The 24,670-nt window shown below is 38.8% G+C and overlaps 1 protein-coding gene across 5 annotated transcripts in view; it reads left to right on the top strand.

The window, feature by feature from the left end:
- The window catches only part of RAD17 (RAD17 checkpoint clamp loader component), a 42,036-nt gene extending 17,595 nt beyond the window's left edge, over positions 1-24,441 (top strand). For 3 of the 5 annotated variants that reach the window (XM_045075248.1, XM_045075249.1, XM_045075251.1), the window contains 8 exons: positions 1,338-1,449; positions 4,446-4,631; positions 6,732-6,817; positions 6,940-7,086; positions 7,914-8,063; positions 9,923-10,043; positions 21,189-21,246; positions 23,665-24,441. In XM_045075248.1, coding sequence (XP_044931183.1) covers positions 1,338-1,449; positions 4,446-4,631; positions 6,732-6,817; positions 6,940-7,086; positions 7,914-8,063; positions 9,923-10,043; positions 21,189-21,246; positions 23,665-23,929 — 1,125 coding nt within the window. In that variant the 3' untranslated portion in view covers positions 23,930-24,441. Of the gene's footprint in view, positions 1-1,337; positions 1,450-4,445; positions 4,632-6,731; positions 6,818-6,939; positions 7,087-7,913; positions 8,064-9,922; positions 10,044-19,782; positions 19,871-21,188; positions 21,247-23,664 lie in introns of those variants that run through there. The other 2 variants (XR_006605313.1, XM_045075252.1) reach the window with 2 other exon arrangements.
- Positions 24,442-24,670: the final 229 nt, after the last annotated feature.

The raw sequence follows: 24,670 nt of genomic DNA, 5'->3' as shown, positions 1-24,670 counted from the left end.
TCATGATCTGAGTAAAGGGCAGATGCTTAACCCACTGAGCCACCCAGGCACCCTCAAAATGAGAATAGTATTAAGAAAAAGTACTGACTTTGGTTTGAGGGATAGTTTTCCTAAAAAAGAAACAAAAGCCCTAAGAACATTGGATTGGATTTACTTCAGAAAAATGAAAAGCTCAGGGAATGATAGAAGGCCTGGTAAGCTAAGGTAAAAGATAAGCATGAGAGTGGAAGAAAATATTTGCAATTTATATAACAGATAAAGTATTAATATATGAATATGTAAAAATGTGCCTACCTAAAAAGGCTAAGGACAGGAGTGTCTGGATGAATCGGTCAGTTAAGCATCTGCCTTTGGCTCAGTTCATGATCCTGAAGTCCCAGGACCGAGCTCCACATTGGGAATCCCTGCTCAGCAGGGAGTCTGCTTCTCCCTGTGCCCCTCATTCCACTTGTGCTTTCTCTAGTGTGCTCTCCCTCTCTCTTGCAAAAATAAAACTTTAAAAAAAATAAATAAATCAGTGAAAATTCCAAGAACAGAGAAGCCAATACACAAATGGCCAGTAAACATGAGAGGTATGTCGCCCTACTGGTAATCAAAGAAATTAATATTTAAACCAGACACCATTTTTCACATATCAGTTTGTAGAAATTTTAAGAGATCAATAAACAGGGCTGCCACAGATAAAAAATTGGCACTCTCACATAACTGTTGGTAGAAAAAAATAAATTAGTAATTGTTAGAGACTTTGGAGGCAGTTTTCCTTCCACAGAAATATATATCTTTTTTAAAGATTTATTTATTAGAGAACATGTGTGTGTATTCACAAGCAGGGGGACAGGCAGAGGGAGAGAATCTCAGGCAGACTCCCCACTGAGCATGGAGCCACTGTAGGGCTCAATCCCAGGCCCCTGAGATCATGACCTGGAATCAATTTAAATCATGTTGTCAGGAAACAATTAAGAGTTTCTTAAGGTGGAGAGGGATAGATAAATTTTTCTGGTCTTATACTTGAACTGACAAGGGAGTGATGTTTATATGTATGTATATATGTGTGTGTGTATATATATGTATATATTTATATATACATGTGTTTATAGTAAGAGAACTTCAAAATATAATCTAGTCCAAGTAAACAAGTGAAAGTATTTTATGCTCTTGAGAATTTACCTTAAGGTATGATAAGTCATTGGCTTTCCTGAGCAGACTGGCATTTAACATGGAAGCTTTTTAGCATCTAACTTTAAAAGATTCTAATTTACTTTTTCGTTTAGAAACGGGAGAGCTGTTTTTTTGGTTTTAGAAACTAGTTTTTTAAACTTCAATTTTTTTCATTTTAGAATGGAGGAAATATTACTGTCCCTGATAGACGTTCTCTAGAGTTGCTCTGTCAAGGGTGTTCTGGTGATATCCGAAGTGCAATAAACAGCCTCCAGTTTTCTTCTTCAAAAGGTAACTGTGAAAGATAAATTTCTTACTGCATTGTTTGGGTGACTGACTTCAGTTCATGAATCGAAATCAAACTAAACATATTTTAACTTATAATTGATATATATCTCCATCTATAGTTTTTTTGAGACTGTTCTATAAAATCATGTATGTACACATGCATACACACGCCTTATGAATATGTCATTGTATGTACCTGTATACCTGAGATAAAACCTGATTCAATTAGGTGGTTTGCTACTTTAATTTTTATTTATTAATTTATTTTTAAGTTAATTAATTTATTTATTGCTACTTGACTTTTTAAAGTTAATTTGGATGAGACTTCCTGGATGAAAATTCTGGCTCTGCCATTTACTGGTGAAGAATCTTGCAAATGACAGTTATTTTTGTGCTTGCATATTCTCACCTTTTATATGAGAACTTCTCTTACAGAGTTGTGTGAAAAGTGAGTTAACACTTGTAGAGTGTTTATTCCAGTGCTTAATATATATTAAGGAGTCAATAAATGATCAGCTGTTAGTGAATTTTAATAGTATTGTGCTGAGGGGCACCTGCATGGCTCAGTTAGTTAAGTGTCCGACTCTTGATTTCAGCCCAGGTCATGATCTCAGGGTTGTGAGATCAAGCCCCACCTGGAGCTCCATGCTGGGCATGGAGCCTGGTCGAAGTTTTCTCTCTCCCTCTCCCCGCTGAGTGCACGTGGGTGTGCTCTCTCCAAAATAAATCTTTGGGCGCCTGCGTGGCTCAGTTGGTTGAACAACTGCCTTTGGCTCAGGTCATGATCCTGGACTTCCAGGATCAAGTCCCGCATCGGGCTCCCAGCTCCTTGGGGAGTCTGTTTCTCCCTCTGACCTCCTCCTCTTTCATGCTCTCTCTCACTCATTCTCTCTCAAATAAATAAATAACATCTTTAAAAAGTATATTAAAAAAATATTTAAGAAATATATAGTATTGTGCTTACATAGGTTCACCTTTGTATTTACTTTTAATTTTTTTAAGATTTGTATTTATTTAAAGATTTTTATTTATTTATTTAACAGAGAGAGGCAGACAGAGAGAGAGGGAGAAGCAGGCTCCCTGCTGAGCAGAGAGCCCAGTGTGGGGCTTGATCCCAGGACCCTGAGATCATGACCTGAGCTTGAAGTCAGAGGCTTAACCCACTGAGCCACCCAAGCACCCCAAAGTTTTTTATTTATTTGACACAGAGAGAGTACTCAAGCAGGGGAAGCTGCAGGCAAGGGAAAGGGAGAAGCAGGCTCCCCTGCTGAGCAGGGAACCTGATTCAGGACTTGATCCCAGGACTCTGGGATCATGACCTGAGCCAAAGCCAGATGTTTAACGAACTGAGCCACCCAGGTTCCCTATTTTTAATTTATATATGGTACAGTTAATAAATTGATTTATCTTTATTGTAAGGAAGATACAGTGTCATGCTATATTAAAAGAGGTAGCACAGGGGTGCCATTGTGGCTCAGTTGGTTAAGCATCTGACTCTTGATCTCAGCTGAGGTCTTAATTCAGGGTCCTGAATTTAGGCCCTTGTGTTGGGCTACCTGTTGGGCATGGAGCCTACTTAAAAAAAAAAAGTGAGAAGGGAAAGTGGTGCCTGGTTGGCTCAGTAGGTTGAGCGACTAATTCCTGGTTTGGGGTCAGGTTATGTTCTCCTGGGTCATGGATGGAGCTCCCTGTGGGGCTTAGTGCTCAGCAGGGAGTCGGCTTAAAGGTTTTTTCCCTCTGCGCCTCTCCCTTCTCGTGTGCCCACATGCACTCTCTCTCAAATAAATAAATCTTTAAAAATGTATATGGATATAGAGAGATAGCACATGGTTTCTTGTACATGGTCCTTGTCAGAAAACATTTAACAAGCACCCTGCTTGATGTTTCACATTGAGGAATTCACCTTGAAAAATTAAAAGCCATCTTTGGAGTTCTCAGAACCCACCTGAAATCCTAGTGTTTACCTATAAGAATAATCTGTTTGTTTAGTTTATATCTTTGTTTTTCAAAATAACTGTAGAGAAAAGTAAATAGGCAGCTTAATACAACTGAAATCAGAATTCTGTATATTCCTGTAGAAATATTAAGGAGAAAAATAAAATAAATAGAAAAATAAATGTAAGTGGTGCTTAGGTTCACTACTGGAACTTTGGGTTGGGAAGGCTGAAGTAGGCCAGTTTGCTATCCTGTCACTTACAACATTATTACTCTTAGCTCAGAAATGTTAAAAGGAAGAAAATAATGTTTTTTGAGTGGGTTAGGAACCGTATTAGCAATCATATATTGATTCCTTTAATTCTTGACCAGCTTAATGAGATAGACCGTAATAAGAATCAAACCCAGATCCTAGTTTTTTCTGCTCTTCCAGGCTACTTTTCTTAAGGGATGCATTCTGAGTTTTGAACAGTAGATTGACCACTGAAATTTCAACACTGGCATATTCATAAATTGAAGAGTACCCAAATCGGTAGGAGGGTAATACAGAATAGTTGTTGAACATGCACTACAGAACTGTTGTCTGGATTCATATCACTTAGAAGCTGATGCCCTTGAGGCAGTTACTTAATCCCTTTATATCTTCTATCTTTAATGTGTATAGTAAGAGTTCTCCCCTAATCAAGTTATTTTCAGGATTTAATTGACTAATATCTATCATGCATCAAGAACAGTACATTGCACAAGCAGTGCCATAAGAAATCAAAATGATAGGCCTATATTAGAGAATGTGTCATTTCTATGCATAAAATTTAAAATCTGTGTCATGAGGTACTTTCAGGTGATGTTTTATTCCATTTTCATAGTGTAGCAACCCAAAGACGACTGTTACTCAATTCATATATTTTATAATTACACTTTATTAGAAAAAATATATTTTAATTAGACTAGTGTAACCATATAAAATGTTGTCAGTCTTATTTTTCATATTTTAATTTTATTTTCAATATTGTCAATATATTCAATAAAATATTGAATTTTATTTTCAATATTGTATTATTTAGGAGAAAACCGTTTATGGCCAAGGAAGAAAGCATTGTCTTCAATAAAATCATCTGCTGCACTGTCAAAATCAAAACAAAGGAAAAAAACTGATAGGGTTTTTGAAAACCAAGAGGTCCAAGCTATTGGTGGCAAAGATATTTCTCTTTTTCTCTTCAGAGCTCTGGGGAAAATACTATATTGTAAAAGTAAGAAAGCCTTACTTTTTTTTTTTTTTTTAATCTGTTAGACATTAGTCTTACAACTAAAATTAAATACGAGTTGAAAATGTGACGTATTTGGCAGTTAGGGGTAGGTCTGATTCTGTTCAGCAAAGCCTGAGACATAGCAGGTAAGTGTATTCAGATAGAGTGTGTTTAGACTGGGTAGGACTAAATGTGAAAACTACTATAGACCAAATATCCATGTCTGTAAATCTTTAAAAGTATAGTTTGCTGCAGGTAAGACACCATTTTCTCTAGAATTTTAGTGGCAGGTGTTGATAGCCCAAAGCCCTCTTGGGCGTAAACTCTGGACACCAGAATCCTAGGCAAGTTGCCAGGTAGCTTCAGGCTTCTTTGGATCTCCTTAATATTTTTCTTCACTACCTGCTCTCTCTCCCAACCATTGTTGTTCTATTTCCCTTTTCCTTTTTTAATGCCTGCTTCCCTTCAGTCCCTACACGCGGATCACTGATCTCTAAGTTCCCAGATTGGTTTTCCCTTCAATAAAACCCCAGACTTCTGTTTTTCATGTAGAAAATATCAGTTTTTAGTGTGCTGATCCTGAAGGAAGAGAATTAGGATTGGGGGTGCGGGGCAGGATCTGACATGCCTTTATATAGATTGAAACAGTTCTTAAAAATTTTGAAGGAAACTGTTCCCATAGTTTTATCTGTTAAAGCACAAAGTAAATAATCATAATGGACCATTGAGAAAAGTTCTCAATTTCCTCTCAGTTTTTCAAACCTCTTGTAAAATACATGCTTCAGTGGGTCATAAATAGTATCTGAACAGACATTCATTGAAGCTTCATACTTATCACACCTCTTACTATCTGAAACTAATTTTTGGTTGCTAAAAACCCAGCTGTTTTAAACAACTGTTTTTAATCTTCCTGTAAAACTCTTGAGTGCCTCCCGTACCTGTTTTCCATCTTCTTATCTTCCTTGCTTCTTTGTCTTCTGTTGTCTATTACTGCTTCTCAGTCCTGGCATCCTTCTTATTTTAGACTAATATCTCTCAGTCTCTTCTTTCCAGATAGTTGAAAATTAGGGATTTCTAAATGGAAGCCTTCATGCCACCCAAACAAAATGAAACAGGCACACTTAGATGGAAGTGAAGACACACTTCTGTCCTTAGATCTCTTACCTCTGAATCTGAGTCTCTTCCCACTGATTGTTTTCCTTCTCCCTTTTGTTTTCCTTCTCAACATTCATTTATAACTTCTTGAATCAGGGAACAGGGTTTCTGTTCTCTCATGCAGAAAGCAGCTTCATCCTACACAGTAAAGAGAACAGTAAAGATCTTTATATTGAGAATGAGAATTAAAAGAAGAAAGCATGGGATGCCTGGGTGGCTCAGTCATTAAGCATCTGTCTTCAGCTCAGGTCATGATCCCACTGTGCTGGTATCAAGACCCGCTTTGGGCTCCCTGCTCGGCAGGAAGCCTGCTTTTCCCTCTCTGATTCCCCCTGCTTGTGTTCCCTCTCCTGCTGTCTGTCTCTCTCTGTCAAATAAATAAATAAAATCTTTAAAACAAGGGGCACCTGGGTGGCTCAGTGGGTTAAAGCCTCTGCTTTCGGCTTGGGTCATGATTCTAGGTCCTCGGATGGAGCCCCACATAGGGCTCTCTGCTCAGCGGGGTGCCTGCTTCCTCCTCTCTCTCTGCCTGCTTCTCTGCCTACTTGTGACCTCTGTCTGTCAAATACATTAAAAAAAGGAAAAAACACTTTAAAACAAAACAAAAGAAGAAAGCAATGCAGAACTGAAAAGGTGAAATGCTGCAGAGTGCTTTGACAATTGGAGTATTTTATTTCTAGAAAAACCATAATCCAGGTACCAGAATTCTAATTTGAGTTCTTAAGAATAGTGATGATGTAAGACAACTTAATGTATATACAACAGCAACGCACTGTAATAGTGAGGCAACTCACATAAGCTTCCAGTTTTCTTAGTTTTTTTATTTTTAACATCTTGCTTAATGTGTTTGGTATTATGTGTCTAAAGTGTTGAAAGAACCTTGGAATGAGTGGTTCTATGGAACTGTAGGTGGTGCTATTTTTAATAATTCCAGAAATTTTTTTATAGGAGCATCTTTAGCAGAAATAGATTCTCCTCGGTTGCCTTCGCATTTATCAGAGTATGAGCGGGATACCTTACTTGTTCAACCTGAGGTAAATAAAGTCTTTAATAATATGTAGTACTTTTTACAGGATATATATTATTCACATTTATGCGTATGTACGTTTAACCACTGCATTTTACCTAAATTATGTGTGTATGCTTCTTTTTATAGGAAGTAGTAGAAATGTCACACATGCCAGGAGAGCTGTTTAATTTATATCTTCACCAAAACTACATAGATTTCTTTGTGGAAGTAGATGATCTTGTCAGAGCCAGTGATTTTCTGAGTTTTGCAGATATCCTCAGCAGTGACTGGAATGTAAGACCATTTGACTTAACTGTTTTTGTTTATGAATATTTCCTCAATTTAGAAAGTTTATTTTTATCCCTCATTATTTGACTTCTTACGTAACTTCTTTTTTTTTTTTTTTAAGATTTTATTTATTTTTGAGAGAGAGAGCACAAGCTAGGGAGAGGGGCAGAAGGAGAAGCAGACTCCCTGCTGAGCAGAAAACCCAACTCGGGACTTGATCCCAGGACTCTGGGATCATGATGTGAGCCAAAGGAAGATGCTTAACCGACTGAGCTACCTAGGGACCCCTTATGTAACTTCTTTTTTTTTTTTTTTTTTTTTTTTTTAAAGATTTTATTTATTTATTTGACAGAGAGAAATCACAAGTAGACAGAGAGGGAGGCGGAGAGAGAGAGAGGGAAGCAGGCTCCCTGCTGAGCAGAGAGCCCGATGCGGGACTCGATCCCAGCACTCTGAGATCATGACCTGAGCCGAAGGCAGCGGCTTAACCCACTGAGCCACCCAGGCGCCCCATAACTTCTTAATAACAGTAATAAAACTCTTGGTTTCAGCTTAGGTTGTGATCTCATGGTTCATGGGATCGAGCCCTGAACTTGGGGCTCCTCCCCACACTCAGCAGAGAGTCTGCTAAAGATTCTTTCCCTCTGCCCCTCCCTGAATCACACATGTGCATGTTCTCTCTCTCTAAAATAAATCAATAAATACTAAAAAAAATATAGGGAACATACATTAAGTAAATATGATTAGTATTTTTTTGGCATCAGCAGTACCAGTAGTAGCACTGCATTGTAAATCTCTTATTTTCTTTATTTTACATTTTGTCTCCTTTTTAGACACGGTCTTTACTCAATCAATATAGTATATCCATAGCTACAAGAGGTGTGATACATTCCAACAAAGCCCGAGGATTTGCTCATTGCCAAGGAGGAGGATCAAGTTTTCGACCCTTGCACAAACCCCAGTGGTTTCTTATAAATAAAAAGGTAAAAAAAGAATTTTAATTTTTTATAGGTAAACTTTATAGTATGTGAATTATATTTCAGTAAAGCAGTTATTTTTTATAAGTTTTTAAAAAGTGTTTTATTATAAGCAAGAAATAGTTGCTAAAACCTGCAATTTTCTTAGAATTGTAGTAAGACATAAAAAGGACGCTCTTCTTGAATGCCTCATTATTTTTAAGGAAAAAAACACTAAAAATTTAAAAGTACATATTTTATTTCTTAGTTGATTATTATTGAATTCACAGGATCATTATAATTATCTTTCAGTTTTAATTAAAAATAGGTGGGGAGAGCCTGAGTGGCTCAGAGGGTTAAAGCCTCTGCCTTCGGCTTAGGTCATGATCTCAGGGTCCTGGGATCGAGCCCCGCATCGGACTCTCTGCTCAGCAGGCAGCTTGCTTCCTCCTCTCTCTTCTCTCTCTGCCTGCCTCTCTGCCTACTTGTGATCTCTGTCTGTCAAATAAATAAATAAATAAATAAATCTTAAAAAAAAAAAAAAATATGGACACCTGGCTGGCTCAGTTGGAAGAATGTGTGACTCTTAATCTCAGGGTTGTGAGTTCAAGCCCCACATTGGGTGTAGAGATTACTTTAAAAAAAAAAAAGAAGAAGAAGAAGAAGGAAAAAAGGTAAATCTTTGCTTTGCCTCTAACCATTTGGACGAATTATTTTACCTAGTGTGCACTTAGTTTCCACAGCTTTTTTTTTTTTTTTAAAGATTTTATTTATTTATTTGACAGACAAAGATCACAAGTAGGCAGAGAGTCAGGCAGAGAGAGAGAAGAGGAAGCAGGTTCCCCGCTGAGTAGAGAGCCTGTTGCGGGGCTCAATTCCAGGAGCCTGGGATCATGACCTGAGCCAAAGGCAGAGGCTTTAACCCACTGAGCCACCCAGGTGCCGCTAGTTTCCACAGCTTTAAAGGATTCATTAGCAATAAAAAATGGGTGGCCCCCCCACTTTGAATATTGCACACAGAAAGATTTTTTTTCATGAATTTTCATCTTTAAAAAATGAGTATAATAATTAAAGTTCATATACAGATTTCTGGCTCAGAATTCCTCTAACTCCTGAAAAGAATGCAAAGTAAGGCAGCACTGGTCTATGTTTTTACATGGCAGCAATCTGATCAAGCCAAGTAGCATCTGTCCCTTGAAGATGGGAGTGGTGGGTACTACTTTCTCCAGCTGTCTCACTGCACTGATTTTATATACCTGCCTATCTCCTACAGCATCCAAATTTGTGGCCCTTGGACTACGTCATCTCTAAGATGTTTTCCAGTTTGTAAATCATATGGCTAAATATGAGCCTGCAATTCGTTACCTAAGACATTTTTCCAACAGATTTCTTGGAGAATTTGATGACTTTTAACCAGTTTATGTCCCTTATTGATTTGCTTTGCTCTTTATAATACGAATATTAATTTTCCTTATAGTTCCATACAGATTGTCTCTGTAAAACTGTAAGGTCCTTGAAAGCAGATTGTGCTTCTCTCCTCCTCAGCCTAGCATTGTACCCATGTTAACTAAAGAAAATAATTTTTTTTAACTGAGAAACAAACCCTCACATAAATTAAGCCAAATTCCTTTCGTTTTTAAGATTCTTTTTCTTTCTACATTTAGGTCTCTTAAAAAAAAGTCTTATTGCTGTTATGTCAGATAGGAAATAGTTTTACAGGTAAAATGCTTTATTAGGTAAGATTAGAACAGTTATAAAAACTAATTACATAAACTCTTAAAATATGTGGTATATAAACACAATTTGGGATACAGTAAACTTAGTTTGTCTAGGAATACATCTCCATATTTTTTTATTTTTCATTTCATCTTTTTTTTCCTATACAGTATCGGGAAAATTGCTTGACAGCAAAAGCACTTTTTTCTGACTTCTGCTTACCAGCTTTATGCCTCCAAACTCAGCTGTTGCCATACCTTGCCTTGCTAACCATTCCAATGAGAAATCCAGGTAATAACATGGGTTTTTATTTATCCCAAGAATTAGTATTTTACAACTTTATAACGTTCTGTAGGTCAACTCATTGCTTTATTCTAGTGAGCTAAGTTTTTTTTCCCCTTTATTTTTTGATCCAGAATTAATATGTACTTTTTACTTAAAAAGGAAGAAAGCAATACAGATATATATATAAAGTAAAAGCTAAAAGTCTTCTATAACCACAGGTAATTGCTTTTCAAAGACTACAAAAGTCTACAAATTCTTGTAGACTTTATTCTGTGCATATACAAACATTAGACATATGCTTTAATTGGCATATGACATTTATCATGAGTAGCACTCCATATTTTATAAATAAGTACTAAATCAGCTCCAGAGGTTGGGAAGTCCAAAATCAAGATACAGGCAGATCCAGTGTCTGGTGAAGACCTCATTCCTACCTTGTAGATGGCTGTCATCTTATATTCTCACATGGCAGAAAGCAGAGCAAAGAGAAAGCCCTCTCTGATGTCCCTTTTATAAATATCAAAAATCCAGGATCATTTTATACTTCGCTTGCCCTAGTCCTGGAATTAGGAACTTCAGGAGTCCTGGTTCCTTATAGTGGAAATGATATTTAAGATTTAGGGTCTGGGGCTGCCTCGCTTGCTCTGTTGATAGAGCATGTGACTCTTGATCTAGGGGTTGTGAGTTCAATCTCCATATTGGGCATATAGCCTAAAAAAAAAAGAATTTAGGATCAGGACACTAGATATGGTCCTTGCTACTGGAATATCATTGTGTCTAGGCTGTTTCAGTGGAACAAAGCTAGGAAGTGTGTGTGCATGTGTGTGTGTATGATGCGTGTGTAAACCATGAGTTCACAACAATACATTCTGTTTTAGCCTAACACCACAGAGTTTATTCTCACCTTTCCCAGTTTATTATCTAGTACTGGTTTAGACTACTTACATTGGAATTATCTGGAGATTCATTTATCTACTAATTAAAAATTCAGATTATGGGATCACAAACTCAGTTTTCCATATCAAAAAGCTGTTTTTAAAAAAATCCTAATTCTGTTCTGTAGTGGATCTTTAATAAGGTGAGTATGCAAGACCCCTCACAGTGTTAGATTAACAAACGTCGAAGGGTTTATAAAATTCAGTCAAAAATAAGGTGTTTGGGGAGGTTGCAAAGATGGTGGAGGATAGGGGACCCTATTTTAGCCAGTCCCCTGAAGTAAGTAAGCTGGATATCTACCACAGCACTCTGAATACCTACAAAATCTGCCTGAGACATAGGAGGATATATCTGGATCTCTACAAACAGATATCTCCAGTGTTTAGTTTCGAGGTATGAAGCAGGGAGCCATGATTTTATGGGCAGGTATTGGAAGATAAATGGAAGTGGGAGGGAGCCTCTGGGATCCTATACCACTGGAGTGCAAAAGGCTCTCGTGCTGGGGCCCAAACAGAGACTTGCATACCATAGAGGTGGAGGAAGAACTTTAGGGCAGCCCCCCAAGCTGAAACCTGAAGCTGCAGGGGCGCAAATGCGAACTGGGGGTTGCTGACAGTTTTAGAAAGACAAAGGGCAGAGACATGGCTGGACCTGGACGTGAGGGCTGAGAGTGCTTCTGTGGGGTGCACACAACCTAGGATGCTGTGGTTTTTAGCAGCACAGACAAAAACAGAGATACTATCGCTTGGAAAGTTCACTGAAGAACAGACTGCGCTCTCTCTGTTCTGAGACAGAGGTTTATAGATATGATCACTTCTGCTCTGTTGGAAGAAATGCAGAAAGATGCCGGGGAAAGCTACCAGAGAACAAAAGCCTCAAAAAACCAGTTTTCACTCAGTCTATCCCCCACCAACAAGGGGCAGGGCAACTCTGCCCAAAAACGATTGCCTGAGTAACAGCAAGGCAGGTCCCTCCCCAGAAGACAGGATGGGAGAACAAGAGGCTGACAACTTTAAGGTCTCTATAAAATAGGGGCATCTTGCTTGAGTTGTGATCAATAATTCGGACTCTGTACATTCCCTCAGCCATCCCTCAACAGAATGACTAAGGGAGGAACCCCCAGACTGTGACCTCTGCTACAGAACTAATGGATATGGATATAAAAAAAGATGTCAGAAATAGACTTCAAGGTAACATTTATGCAGACAGTAGCTAGGATGGAGAAAACCATTAATGGCAACATATATTCTCTAAGGGCACAAATGAGAGCTGATCTGGCAGAACTTAAAAATGCTATCAATGAGATCCAGTCTAATCTAGATACTCTTTTTTATTTTTTAAGATTTTATTTATTTATTTGACAGAGAAAGAAATCACAAGTAGGCAGAAAGGCAGGCAGAGGAAGAGGGGGAAACAGGCTCCCTGCTGAGCAGAGAGCCCGATGCGGGACTCTATCCCAGGACCCTGAGATCATGACCTGAGCTGAAGGCAGAGGCTTAACCTACTGAGCCACCCAGGCGCCCCTAATCTAGATTCTCTCTCTCTCTCTTTTTTTTTTTTTTTAAGATTTTACCTTTTTTTTTTTTAAGATTTTATTTATTTGACAGATCACAAGGAGGAAAAGGGGCAGGTGGGGGGGGGAGCAGGCTCCCTGCTGAGCAGAGAGCCTGATGTGGGGCTCAATCCCAGGATCCTGAGACCACGACCTGAGCTGAAGGCAGAGGCTTTAACCCACTGAGCCAACCAGGCACCCCTCATCCAGATACTCTTAACAGCTAGGGTAAATGAGGTAGAAGAACAAATTAGTGATCTAGAACACAAACGGATAGAAAAGAAAGAACAGGAGGAGACCTGGAACAAACGGCTTAAAATCCATGAAAAGAGAAATAAGTGATGCCAGAAATGTTCCAATGTCAGAATTATTGGGATCCCTGAGGGGAGGGGTGGAGAGAGAGAGAAGACTAGAAGATATATTTGAGCAAATCGTAGCTGAGAACTTCCCTAATCTGGGAAATGAAACAACATTTGTGTCCTATAGGCAGAGAGGATCCCTCCCCAAATCCAGGAGAACAGACCAGCACCCTGGCATGTAATAGTAAAACTAGCAAGTCTTAGAACCAAGGAAGCCATCTTAAGGGCAGTTGGGGGAAGAGATTCCTTACATACAGAGGGAGGAACATCAGAGTAACATCAGACCTGGCAAGCCGGAAAGGGCTGGCAAGGCATATTCAGGGTACTAAATAAGAAGAACATGCAACCAAGAATACCTTCTCCAGCAAGGCTGTCATTAAGAATAGATGGAGATAAAAAGAGCTTCCAGGATGGGCAGAAACTGGAAGAATATGTGACCACTGAGCTGGCTCTGCAAGAAATATTAAGGGGTGTTCTATAAAAGACCCCAAGAGTGATATAGAACAGAAATTTACACAGACAATCTATAGAAACAAGGACCTCACAGGCAACATGATGATGACAAAATCATATCTTTGAATAATCACTCTCAACATGAACAGCCTAAATGCTCCCATAAAACTGCATAGGGCTATAGATTGGATAAAAAGACAGGACCCATCCATGTGCTGTCTATAAGGGACTCACTTGAACCTAAAGATACATTCAGACTGAAAGTGAAGGGATGGAAAACCATCTTTTATGCTAATGGACCTCAAAAGAAAGCTGGGGTAGCAATTCTCATATAAGACAAAGTAAGCTAAAGACTGTAGTTAGTGATACAGAAGGACACTGTATCATTCTTTTTTTTTTTTAATTTATTTATCAGAGAGAGAGAGGGGGAGAGAGCGAGCACAGGCAGACAGAATGGTAGGCAGAGGCAGAGAGAGAAGCAGGCTCCCTGCCGAGCAAGGAGCCCAATGTGGGACTCGATCCCAGGACGCTGGGATCATGACCTGAGCTGAAGGCAGCTGCTTAACCAACTGAGCCACCCAGGTGTCCCGACACTATATCATTCTTGAAAGATCTATCCAACAAGAAGATCTAACAGTTTTAAATATCTATGCCCCTAGCGTGGGAGCAGCCAACTATATAAGCCACCTGTTAACCAAAATAAAGAGACATACTGAAAAAAAAAAAAAGAGAGAGAGAGAGAAAGACATATTGATAATAATACATTACTAGTAGGAGACTCAACACTCCACACAATCACTAATAGGAGACCCAACACTCCACATCTTAGCAGAAAATCAGCAAAGAAACAAGAGCTTTGAATGACTCAGTGGACCAAATGGACGTCATAGATAAATACAGAACATTCCACCCTAAAGCAACAGAATGCTCATTCTTCAGCAGACATGGAGCTTTCTCCAAAATAGATCACATAATGGGTCACAAATCAGGTTCAACCAATACCAAAGATTGAGATTATTCCATGTATAGTCACATACCACAATGCTTTGAAACCAAAACTCAATCAGAAGAAAAAGTTTGGAAGAAATTCAAACACTCGGAAGCTAAAGACTATCCTGCTCAAGAATGTTTGGGTCAGGGTACCTGGGTGGCTCAGAAGCCTCTGTCTTCACTCAGGTCATGATCTCAGGGTCCTGGGATTGAGCCCCACCTCAGGCTCTCTGCTCAGCAGGGAGCCTGCTTCCTTCTTTCTCTGCCTACTTGTGATCTCTCTCTCTCGCTCTTTCTGTCAAATAAATAAATAAAATCTTTAAAAAGAAAAAATGTTTGCGTCAACCAGGAAATCAAAGAAGAACTTAAACAATTCATGGAAACCAGTGAGAACAAAAACATATCAGTCCAAAACCAATGGGATACAGCAAAGGTGGTCCTCAGGGGGAAATACATACCATCCAAGCCTCACTCAAGAAAATAGAAAAAGCCAGAATACACAAACTATGTTTACACCTTGAACTGGAGAAGCAACAACAAATTAAGCCCAATGCATGCACTAGAAGGGAAATAATTAAGTTTAGAGCAGAGATCAATGAATTAGAAACCAGAAATACAGTAGAACACATCAACGAAACTGGAAAGAATAAGATCAATAAACCACTTGCCAGACTTATCAAAAAAAAAAAAAAAGAGAGAAAGGATCCAAATTAATAAAATTATGAATGAAAGGGCACAGTCATGTCTAACACCAAGGAAATAGAAACAACTATCAGAAATTATCAACAACAACTATATGTGAATAAATTAAGCAACCTATGGGGCGCCTGGGTGGCTCAGTGGGTTAAGCCGCTGCCTTCGGCTCAGGTCATGATCTCAGGGTCCTGGGATCGAGTCCCGCATCGGGCTCTCTGCTCAGCAGGGAGCCTGCTTCCTTCTCTCTCTCTCTGCCTGCCTCTCAGTGTACTTGTGGTTTCTCTCTGTCAAATAAATAAATAAAAAATCTTTAAAAAAATATTTAAAAAAAAAAAAAAATTAAGCAACCTAGAAGAAATGGATGCATTCCTGGAAAACTAGAAACTACCAAGGAAGAAATGGATAACCTGAATAGACCAATAACCAGTAATGACATTAAAGCAGTGATCAAAAACCTCCCAAAAACCAGAGTCCAGGACCTGATGGATTCACTGGTAAATTCTACCAAATATCCAAAGAAGAAATAAAACCTATTTTCCTGAAGCTGTTTCAAAAATTAGAAGGAAAACTTACAGACTCATTCTGTGAGTCCAGCATTACCTTGCTTGCTCCCCAAACCAGGCAAAGACCCTTTCAAAAAGGAGAATTTCAGACCAATATTCCTGATGAATATGGATGACAAAATTTTCAACAAGATCCTAGCTAATAGGATCCAATAGTACATTAAAAAGATTATCCACCACGACCAAGTGGGATTCATCCCTGGGGTGCAACGGTGTTCAACATTCACAAATCAATATGATAGAACACATTAATAAGAGGAGAGAGAAGAACTGTATGGTCCTCTCAATTGATGCAAAAAAAAATATTTGAAAAAATACAGCATCCTTTCCTGATTAAAACTCTTTGGAGTATAGGGATAGAGGGAATACTCCTCAATATCATAAAATCCATCTGTGAAAAATCCACCCCGAATATCATTCTCAATGGGGAAAAGCTGAGAGCCTTTCCCTTGAAATCAGGAACACAACAAGGATGTCCACTCTTGCCACTTTTGTTCAACGTAGTATTGGAAGTCTAACCACAGCAATCAGACAACAAAGAGAAAAGGTACTCTGATTGGCAAAGTAGAAGTCAAACTCTCTCTGTTTGCAGATGACATGATACTTTATGTAGAAAACCCAAAAGATTCCACCCCCAAATTACTAGAACTCTAATTCAGTAATGTGGCAGGATACAAAATCAATGTACAGAAATCAGTTGCTAAATCAGGAAACAACAGATGCTGGTGAGGGTGTGGAGAAAGGGGAACCCTCCTTCATTGTTGGTGGGAATGCAAGCTGGTGCAGCCACTCTGGAAGACAGCATGGAGACTCCTCAAAAAGTTGAAAATAGGGTGCCTGGGTGCCTTAGGGGGTTAAGCCGCTGCCTTTGGCTCAGGTCATGATATCAGGGTCCTGGGATGGAGCCCCGCATCGGACTCTCTGCTCAGCAGGGAGCCTGCTTCCCTCTCTCTCTCTGCCTGCTTGTGATCTCTTTCTGTCAAATAAATAAAATCTTTAAAAAAAAAAAAAAAGATGAAAACAGAGCTACCCTGTGACCCAGCAATCACACTACTGGGTATTTACCCTAAAGATACAAATGGAGTGATCCAAAGGGGCACGTGCACCCGAATGTTTATAGCAGCAATGTCCACAATAGCCAAACTCCTAGATGTCCATCAACAGATGAATGAATAAAGAAGATGTGGTATATCTACAATGGAATACTATGCAGCCATCAAAAGAATCAACATTTGTGACGACATGGGTGGAACTAGAGGGTATTATGCTGAGTGAAATAAGTCAATCCAAGAAAGACAGTTATCATGTGAACTCCCTGATATGAGGAATTTGAGAAGCAATGTAGGGGCTTGGGGGGTAGGGAAGGAAAAAATGAAACAAGATGGGATTGGGAGGGAGACAAACCATAAGAGACTCTTAATCTCACAAAACAAACTGAGGGTTGCTGGCAGGGGTGGGAGTGGGGGAGAGGGTGGTTGGGTTATGGACATTGGGGGAGGGTATGTGCTGTGAAGTGTGTAAATGTGGCGATTCACAGACCTGTATGGGGCTAATAATGGTGCTAATAATACATGATTATTAATATGATTATTAATATGATTAATACATAAGAATTGATGTAATGTTAATAAAGTTAATAATTTAAAAAGAAATCAGTTGCTTTCTAATACACTAACAATGTAACTGTAGAAAGAGAAATTAGAGAATAGATTCCATTTATAGTAGCACCAAAACCCATAAGATACCTTGGAATAAACCTAACCAAAGAGGCAAGGGACCTACTACACTCTAGAAACTACAGAACACTCATGAAAGAAATTGAAGAAGAAACAAAAAGATACAAAAACATTCCATGTTCATGGGTTGGAAGAATAAATATTGTTAAAATCTGCTGGCCAGAGCAATCTATACTTCCAAAGCTATCCCAATCAAAATACCAATGGCATTTTTCAAAGTGCTGGAACAAACAATCCTAAAATTTGTATAGAATCAGAAAAGACCCCGAAGCGCCAAGGATATGATTTTGAAAAAGAAAAGCTGGGGGCATCATGTTGCCTGATTTTAAGCTATATTACAAAGCTATAATCACCAAGACAGCATGGTACTGGCACAAAAACAGAGACATAAGCCAGTGGAACAGAATAGAGAGCCCAGATATGGACCCTCAATTCTATGGTCAAGTAATCCTCAACAAAGCAGGAAGAAATATCCTATGGATGAAAGACAGTCTCTTCAATAAATGGTGCTGGGAAAATTGGATAGCTGTATACAGAAGAATGAAACTCGACCATTCTCTTACACCATACACAAAGATAAACTCAAAATGGATGAAAGACCTCAGTGCGAGACAGGAATCCATCAGAATTCTAGAGGAGAACATAGGCAGTAACCTTCAGCATTGGCCATAGCAACTTCGTTCAAGACACGTCTACAAAGGCAAGGGAAACAAAAGCAAAAGTGAACTTTTGGCACTTCATCAAGATAAAAAGCTTCTGAAAAGCAAAGGAAATAGTCAACAATACAAAGAGGCAACCCATGGAATGGGAGAAGATATTTACAAATGACACTACAAAGGGCTGATATCCAGGATCTATAAAGAACTTCTCAAACTAAACACCCAAAAAACAAATAACCAAGTAAAAAAATGGGCAGAAAAGGGGCACCTGGGTGGCTCAGTGGATTAAGCCTCTACCTTCAGCTCAGGTCATGATCTCCGGGTCCTGAGATCGAGCCCCGCATCAGGCTCTCTGCTTGGTGGGGAGCCTGCTTCCCCCCTCTCTCTGCCTACTTGTGATCTCTGTCAAATAAATAAATAAAATCTTTAAAAAAGAAATCGGCAGAAGACATAAACAGACACTTCTCCAAAGAAGGCATACACATGAAAAATGTTCATCATCATTAGCCATCAGGGAAATTCAAATCAAAATCACATCAAGATACCACCTTACACCAGTCAGAATGGCAAAAATTGACAAGGCAAGGAACAACAAATGTTGAGAGAGCTTGTGGAGAAGGGGGAACCCTCTTACACTGTTGGTGGGAATGCAGGTTGGTATAGCCACTTTGGAAAACAGTGTGGAAATTCCTCAAAAAATTAAAAATAGAACTGCCTTATGACTTAGCGATTGCACTACTGGGTATTTACCCCAAAGATACAGATGTAGTGAAAAGAAGGACCTCATGCTCCCCGCAGTGTTCATAGCACCAGTGTCCCCAATAACTAAACTGTGGAAAAAGCTGAAATGCCCCTCAACAGATGAATGGTGAAAGAAGATGTGGTCCATGTATATAATGGAATGTTACTCAGCCATCAGAAGGGATGAATTCCCAACTTTTGCATCAACATGAATGGGACTGGAGGAGATTATGCTGAGTGAAATAAGACAAGCAGAGAAAGCCAATTATCATATGGTTTCACTTATTTGTGGAGCATAAAGTATAGCATGGAGGACATTAGGAGAAGGAAGGGGAAAATGAAGGAGGAGACAAACCATGAGAGACCATGGACTCCTTGAAACAAACGGAGGGTTTTAGTGGGGAGGGGGTAGAAGGGATGGGTTAGTCCGGTGATGGGTATTAAGGAGGGCACATAGTGCATGGAGCACTGGGTATAATATGCAAGCAATGAGTCATGGAACACTACATCAAAAACTAATGATGTATTGTATGGTGACTAACATAACAAAGTAAGAAGAAATGTTTTGAGGCCTCCTGGCTGGCTGGCTGGGTTGGTAGAGCATGCAACTTTTTTTTTCCCCCCAGTATTTATTAAAGAGCATGTGCAGGGGGGAGGGTTGGGTGGGGTGAAAGAGAGAAGAGTCTTAGGCCAACTCAGTGCTGAGCATAGAGCCCTCAGGCTCCATCCCACAGCCCTGAGATCGTGACCTGAGCTGAAACCAAGAGTTGGACACTCAACCCACTGCAAAACGAGGCATGCAACTCTTGATCTTGGGGTGGGAGTTAAATTGGGGCGTGGACCCTACTTTAAAAAAAAGAAAATATATATATGTTTTACTTATCATTTTTGCCCCATTTCTTTATTTACATGTCATTTTAGACATTATTTATTTACTTTTTACTTCTTTCTCTTTGTCTTTTATTCTCTTTGTCTTTTATTTATGCTTAAAGGTATACCACATACCTTTGATAGCTTTGTTCATTTCTCTCCATTTTCTCTCTCTCCTTTGATTACACAGTATTTATCAGTCCTGTTCAAGTTGACTAATTCTTTCTTCAGCCAGTTCAAATCTACTCTTGAGCCCCTGTAGTGAGTCACTGTTCTAGGTGAGTGCTAAAGTGTAAGTAAGTAGCCTCTGATCATCATGGCTGGGACCTTCACAGTGTGGACCCACTTCCCTAAAGGAACTTGGGTGAGGGCCATTGTAGTTCAAGGAGGAAGCAGGATTCTCAGCCTGCTGTTCTAATAGGATAGAGCTTTCATGCTTTAGGTTGGAGAAAGGGAGTCCTGAATTTTTGGCTAGCCACAGGAGGGAAGGAGTCCTATGGGTCCTTGGCTGCACCCACCTAGCATGAAGTCTCTCTAAAGCTAAAGAAGCAATGGAGTGAGTCCTGGTTCAAATGCCACAGACTCTTGTTGTTAGATTTTCCTGAATAAATGTTTTTTCAGAATATAAAAATTTATCATCTTAAACCATTTTTAAGTATGTAGTTCAGTGGAGATGAGCATATTCACTTTGTAAAACCAATCCCTAGAACTTTGTAATCTTGCAAATTTGAAACTACACACGTTAAACACTACCTCCCACTCCCTGCCCACCACCTATCTTCTCTTTCTGAATTTGATTACTTTAAGTACCTCACCTAAGTGGACTCATGCAATGTTTGTCCTTTTGTGACTTACTTCTCACAGCATGGCATCAAAGTTCATTTATATTACAGTATATGTCAGGGAGCCAATTTGGCTCAGTCATTTAAGCATCTGATTCTTGGTTTTGGCTCAGGTCATTATCTGAGGGTCATGAGATGGAACCCCACTTCGAGCTCCACACTGGCTGTGGAGCCTGCCTAAGATTCTCTTTCTCCTTTCCCTCTATCCCTCTCCCCCCACAAAATAAAATAATATATATTTAAAATTATATGTATCAGAATTTCCTTTTTAAGGTTGAATAATACCACATTGTGTGTATATACCACATTTTGTTTATCCATTCATCTGCTGATGGACGTATAAGTTGTCCACCTTTTGGCTATTGTGAATGATGCTGTTATGAACATGGGTGTACAAATACTTTTTGAGACTGTGCTGTCAGTTCTTTTGGGTATATACCCAGAAATGGAATTGCTAAGTCATACAGTAATTCTGTATTTAATTTTTTAAGGAACTGCCTTACCATTTTCCACAGCAGTTATACCATTTTACATTTCCACTAACAATCCCCAAGGGTTTCACTTTCTGCACATCTTTGTGAAACTTCTTTTTCTTTTTTTTTTTTTTAATAATAGACATCGTAAAGGATGTGAAATGGTGTCCTGTGGTTTTCATTTGAATTTTCCAGAGTATTCATGATTTTCATGTGCTTGTTGTCCATTTGTTTATCTTCAGAGAATTGTCTGTCTAAAGCTTTTTAAAAATCTGTTTCAGCTCAGATTTCTTTTATTCAAGATATTGGAAGGCTTCCTCTGAAACGACACTTTGGAAGGTAAGCTGAATTAATTTTAAAAACTTGTTTCAAGGGGCGCCTGGGAGACACAGTGGGTTAAGCCTCTGCCTTCGGCTAAGGTCGTGATCTCAGGGTCCTGGGATTGAGCCCCACTTTAGGCTCTGCTCAGCAGCGAGCCTGCTTCCCCCTCTCTCTCTCTCTATGCGTGCCTCTCTGCCTACTTGTGATCTTTCTCTGTCAAATAAATAAATAAATTCTTAAAAAAAACCAAAGCAGATAACAAACAAAAAAAACCTGTTTCAAAACCTGTTACTGAAATGTCCACTGAATGTTACCTATTTATTAAGTATACAGCCAGTAAAATTTATCTGTAAAATCTAAGAAATAGTTGTTATTCCCAGTGATTAGTGACCATATGATTGTGTTGTAGATCCATCATTTTATTACATATAACAGTATATTTTCACTGGCTCACATATATTTTCACTGGCTCACAATCATAAAAGTAAGGGGATTTTAAAAATTCTTCATTTAACAAATCTTGCATACGTGGAAACCCCTTTTCAACCTTTCCTGCCCAGAGGTGTTCTTAGCCTGTGTTTCATGCCTGCATTGACCAGCAACTACCACAAAAGCACTCTTTTTTTTTTTTTTTTAAACTTCCTTCTCTTAGTAGATTCAGACAAATTAAAAAACAAAACAAAACAAAACCACAGATATAGAGAGGTAAATCTTTATTTGTGCTATTCCTTTTATTCCAAAATCACTTCTGGGCTAATACAGTGATTAAGACAATACCTATGTTTCATTTCTACTTAGCTTATTTGTAAGGTCAAATTTTAAAAGTTTTAAAAGGGCTTTTTAACTGCTATTACTGGTTCAACTACTTGATCTAACTTGGGAGACAGGATTTGTCAGTGCTATTTACTATAGTCATTCATGATAACCGTATTTAGGGATGCCTGGCTGGCACAGTGAAGATAGAGTATGAGACTCTCAATCTCAGGTTGTGAGTGCGAGCCCCACACTGGATATAGAGATTATTTAAATAAACAATCATGATGACCATATTTAATATTATCATTGATTCATGTTGACAATATTAAACATTAATATATAGCTTGATAGTTAATATTTAATAGTTCTCTAGTTTCTGTAATATAACCTACACCTTATTTTTGTACATTTAGCTTATTTCCAATTTTATCACAATTTTCCTTGTAGCTTTAATCATTGTGAACATCAAATGCTATTTACATAGAATGTATTCCTAAAAATAAACTTGCTGGATCCATAGATATACACTTTTCTGAAGCCTTTATTCTATATTGCCAGATTACTTCCAAGAATATTTTGTCAGTTTTATGTCCACTTACAGTGTATCAATATATTCTTTTCTCCTAGCTCTTAGCATCACTGGGTTTTATTAAAATCTTCCTAAAAAGTCTTGTGGCACTTGGCTGGCTTAGTCAGAAGAGTATGAGACTCTTGATCTCGGGATTGAGTCCCACGTTGGGTGTAGAGATTAATCTTGTGTTTGAGTCCCACATTGAGTGTAGAGATTACGTAAATAAATGAAACTTTAATAACTAACTAACTAAATAAATAAAGGTCTTTGCCAGTTTTAAAGATGATGGTAGTACATTATTTTAATTTCAATTTTTATTTTTTTTAAAGATTTTCATTTATTTAATTGTCAGAGAGAGAGAGAACGTGAGTGAGCATAGGCAGACAGAGTGGCAGTCAAAGGCAGAGGGAGAAGCAGGCTCCCTGCCGAGCAAGGAGCCCGATGTGGGACTCGATCCCAGGACGCTGGGATCATGACCTGAGCCGAAGGCGGCCGCTTAACCAACTGAGCCACCCAGGTGTCCCTAATTTCAATTTTTAAAATTAATTAGGTTGAACAATTTAGTTACCATTTCTATTTTTTATGTAAATTCTCCCATTTATACCCATTTTTTTCTTTTTCTTTTTTTCTTTTTTTTTTTTCTAAAGAGAGAGAGTGCATGGATGTGTACCCACAAGGTGAAGGAAGGGCAGAGGGCTAGGGAGAGAGAAAATATTAAGCAGGCTCCACTCTCAGTGTGGAGCCGATCTGAACCCTGAGATCATGACCTGAGTCTGAATCAGGAGTATGACACTTAACCGGCTGAGCCACCCAGGCGCCCCTACCCATTTTACTATTCTATTTAATTTTTCTTTTTAATTTGTAAGAACTGTTTAGCAAAGTCATTGATCAAGTCATTTATATTGTAAGTTGTAATGATTTTTTCACATATTGTCATTTACCTTGTACTCTTTTATACCATGAAATAAACTAAAGGGCTTGACTAAATAGCGAGCTCAGTCAGGGTAAGTGAAAGTCTAGAGATGGCTTCATAATTCTCACACGCATGGCATAATTTAAAGATAACCTGTTATTTCGTTATTATGATGCCTGCATTATGAATCTGGCAGGTTGAAAATGGAAGCCCTGACCGACCGGGAACCTGGATTGATAGACCCAGACAGTGGAGATGAAGCCCATCTTAATGGAGGAGGGCAGCCTGCAGAGGAAGCTCTGGGTGAACCCACTCATACCGCGGAAACTGAAACGTGCTGTCTGCCTTTGAGTCAAAATAGTGGGAGTGAACTGCCTGCCAGCCAGCCTCAGCGCTTTTCCGCACAAGACATGGAAGAAGAAGAGCTGATAATAGAAGACTATGAGAGCGATGGGACATAGAAACCAGCCTGCCGGTCGTGGTACTACTTGGCAGGTTCATGTGCATTTTATTCAGTGGTATTTGGACAGAGATAATATACTTTTCAAATGAATGACAGCTTAATACTTCACTCTTGTAGTATTTCAGCACAAGAAACTGACTTCTCTTGTCATTTTGAAGTAAACAGATCAAGTTTCAAATAATATCTTAATTTTTTTTCTCTAGTATTTATTTAGTCTTGTGAGTGGTTGGGAGAGGAGGTCAGTGTGAATGACGTGTGTTTGAACATTATGCCAAATATCAAAGAATGTGAAGGAATAACTCAGAATACTAAAACTTTATGGGGTTGTAAATATGAATTATGAAACAGTTTAGCATGCAATTATGAGTGTAAATAAACCTTGTGCCTTATCCACAATTTCTCTATGGTCTCTAACTTCTCAAGTACCATTTTTATATGCTGTACAGTGGACTATTTTAGATGCTTTTTGGAAAGTATTTAATTTATATCAAAATTAAAATGTTGAATTTCTTTTCGTTTCTTTTTTTAACTGTTTCCTAACATATAGTTTCGGCCACGTATCATTGGGCATACATGACTCTCCCTTTATCCGTTGTTAACTTTTCAAAAACAGGGAAGGGAATGGCAACCTTGCGATGAGAACTCTCCGGTGGGACTAATCACACCTTTTACTACCTTTCCGAGCTGTGTGCTCGCTCCGAGGCGCGGGCGGAGCTGAGTGTGTAACCGCCGCTCCGAG

This window comes from Mustela putorius, unplaced genomic scaffold (genome assembly GCF_011764305.1).
Source record: "Mustela putorius furo isolate JIRA1106 unplaced genomic scaffold, ASM1176430v1.1 tig00000145_pilon_pilon_pilon, whole genome shotgun sequence".
NCBI classification, from domain to species: Eukaryota; Metazoa; Chordata; class Mammalia; order Carnivora; family Mustelidae; genus Mustela; species Mustela putorius.
This window is presented reverse-complemented; position numbering and strand designations above follow the sequence as displayed.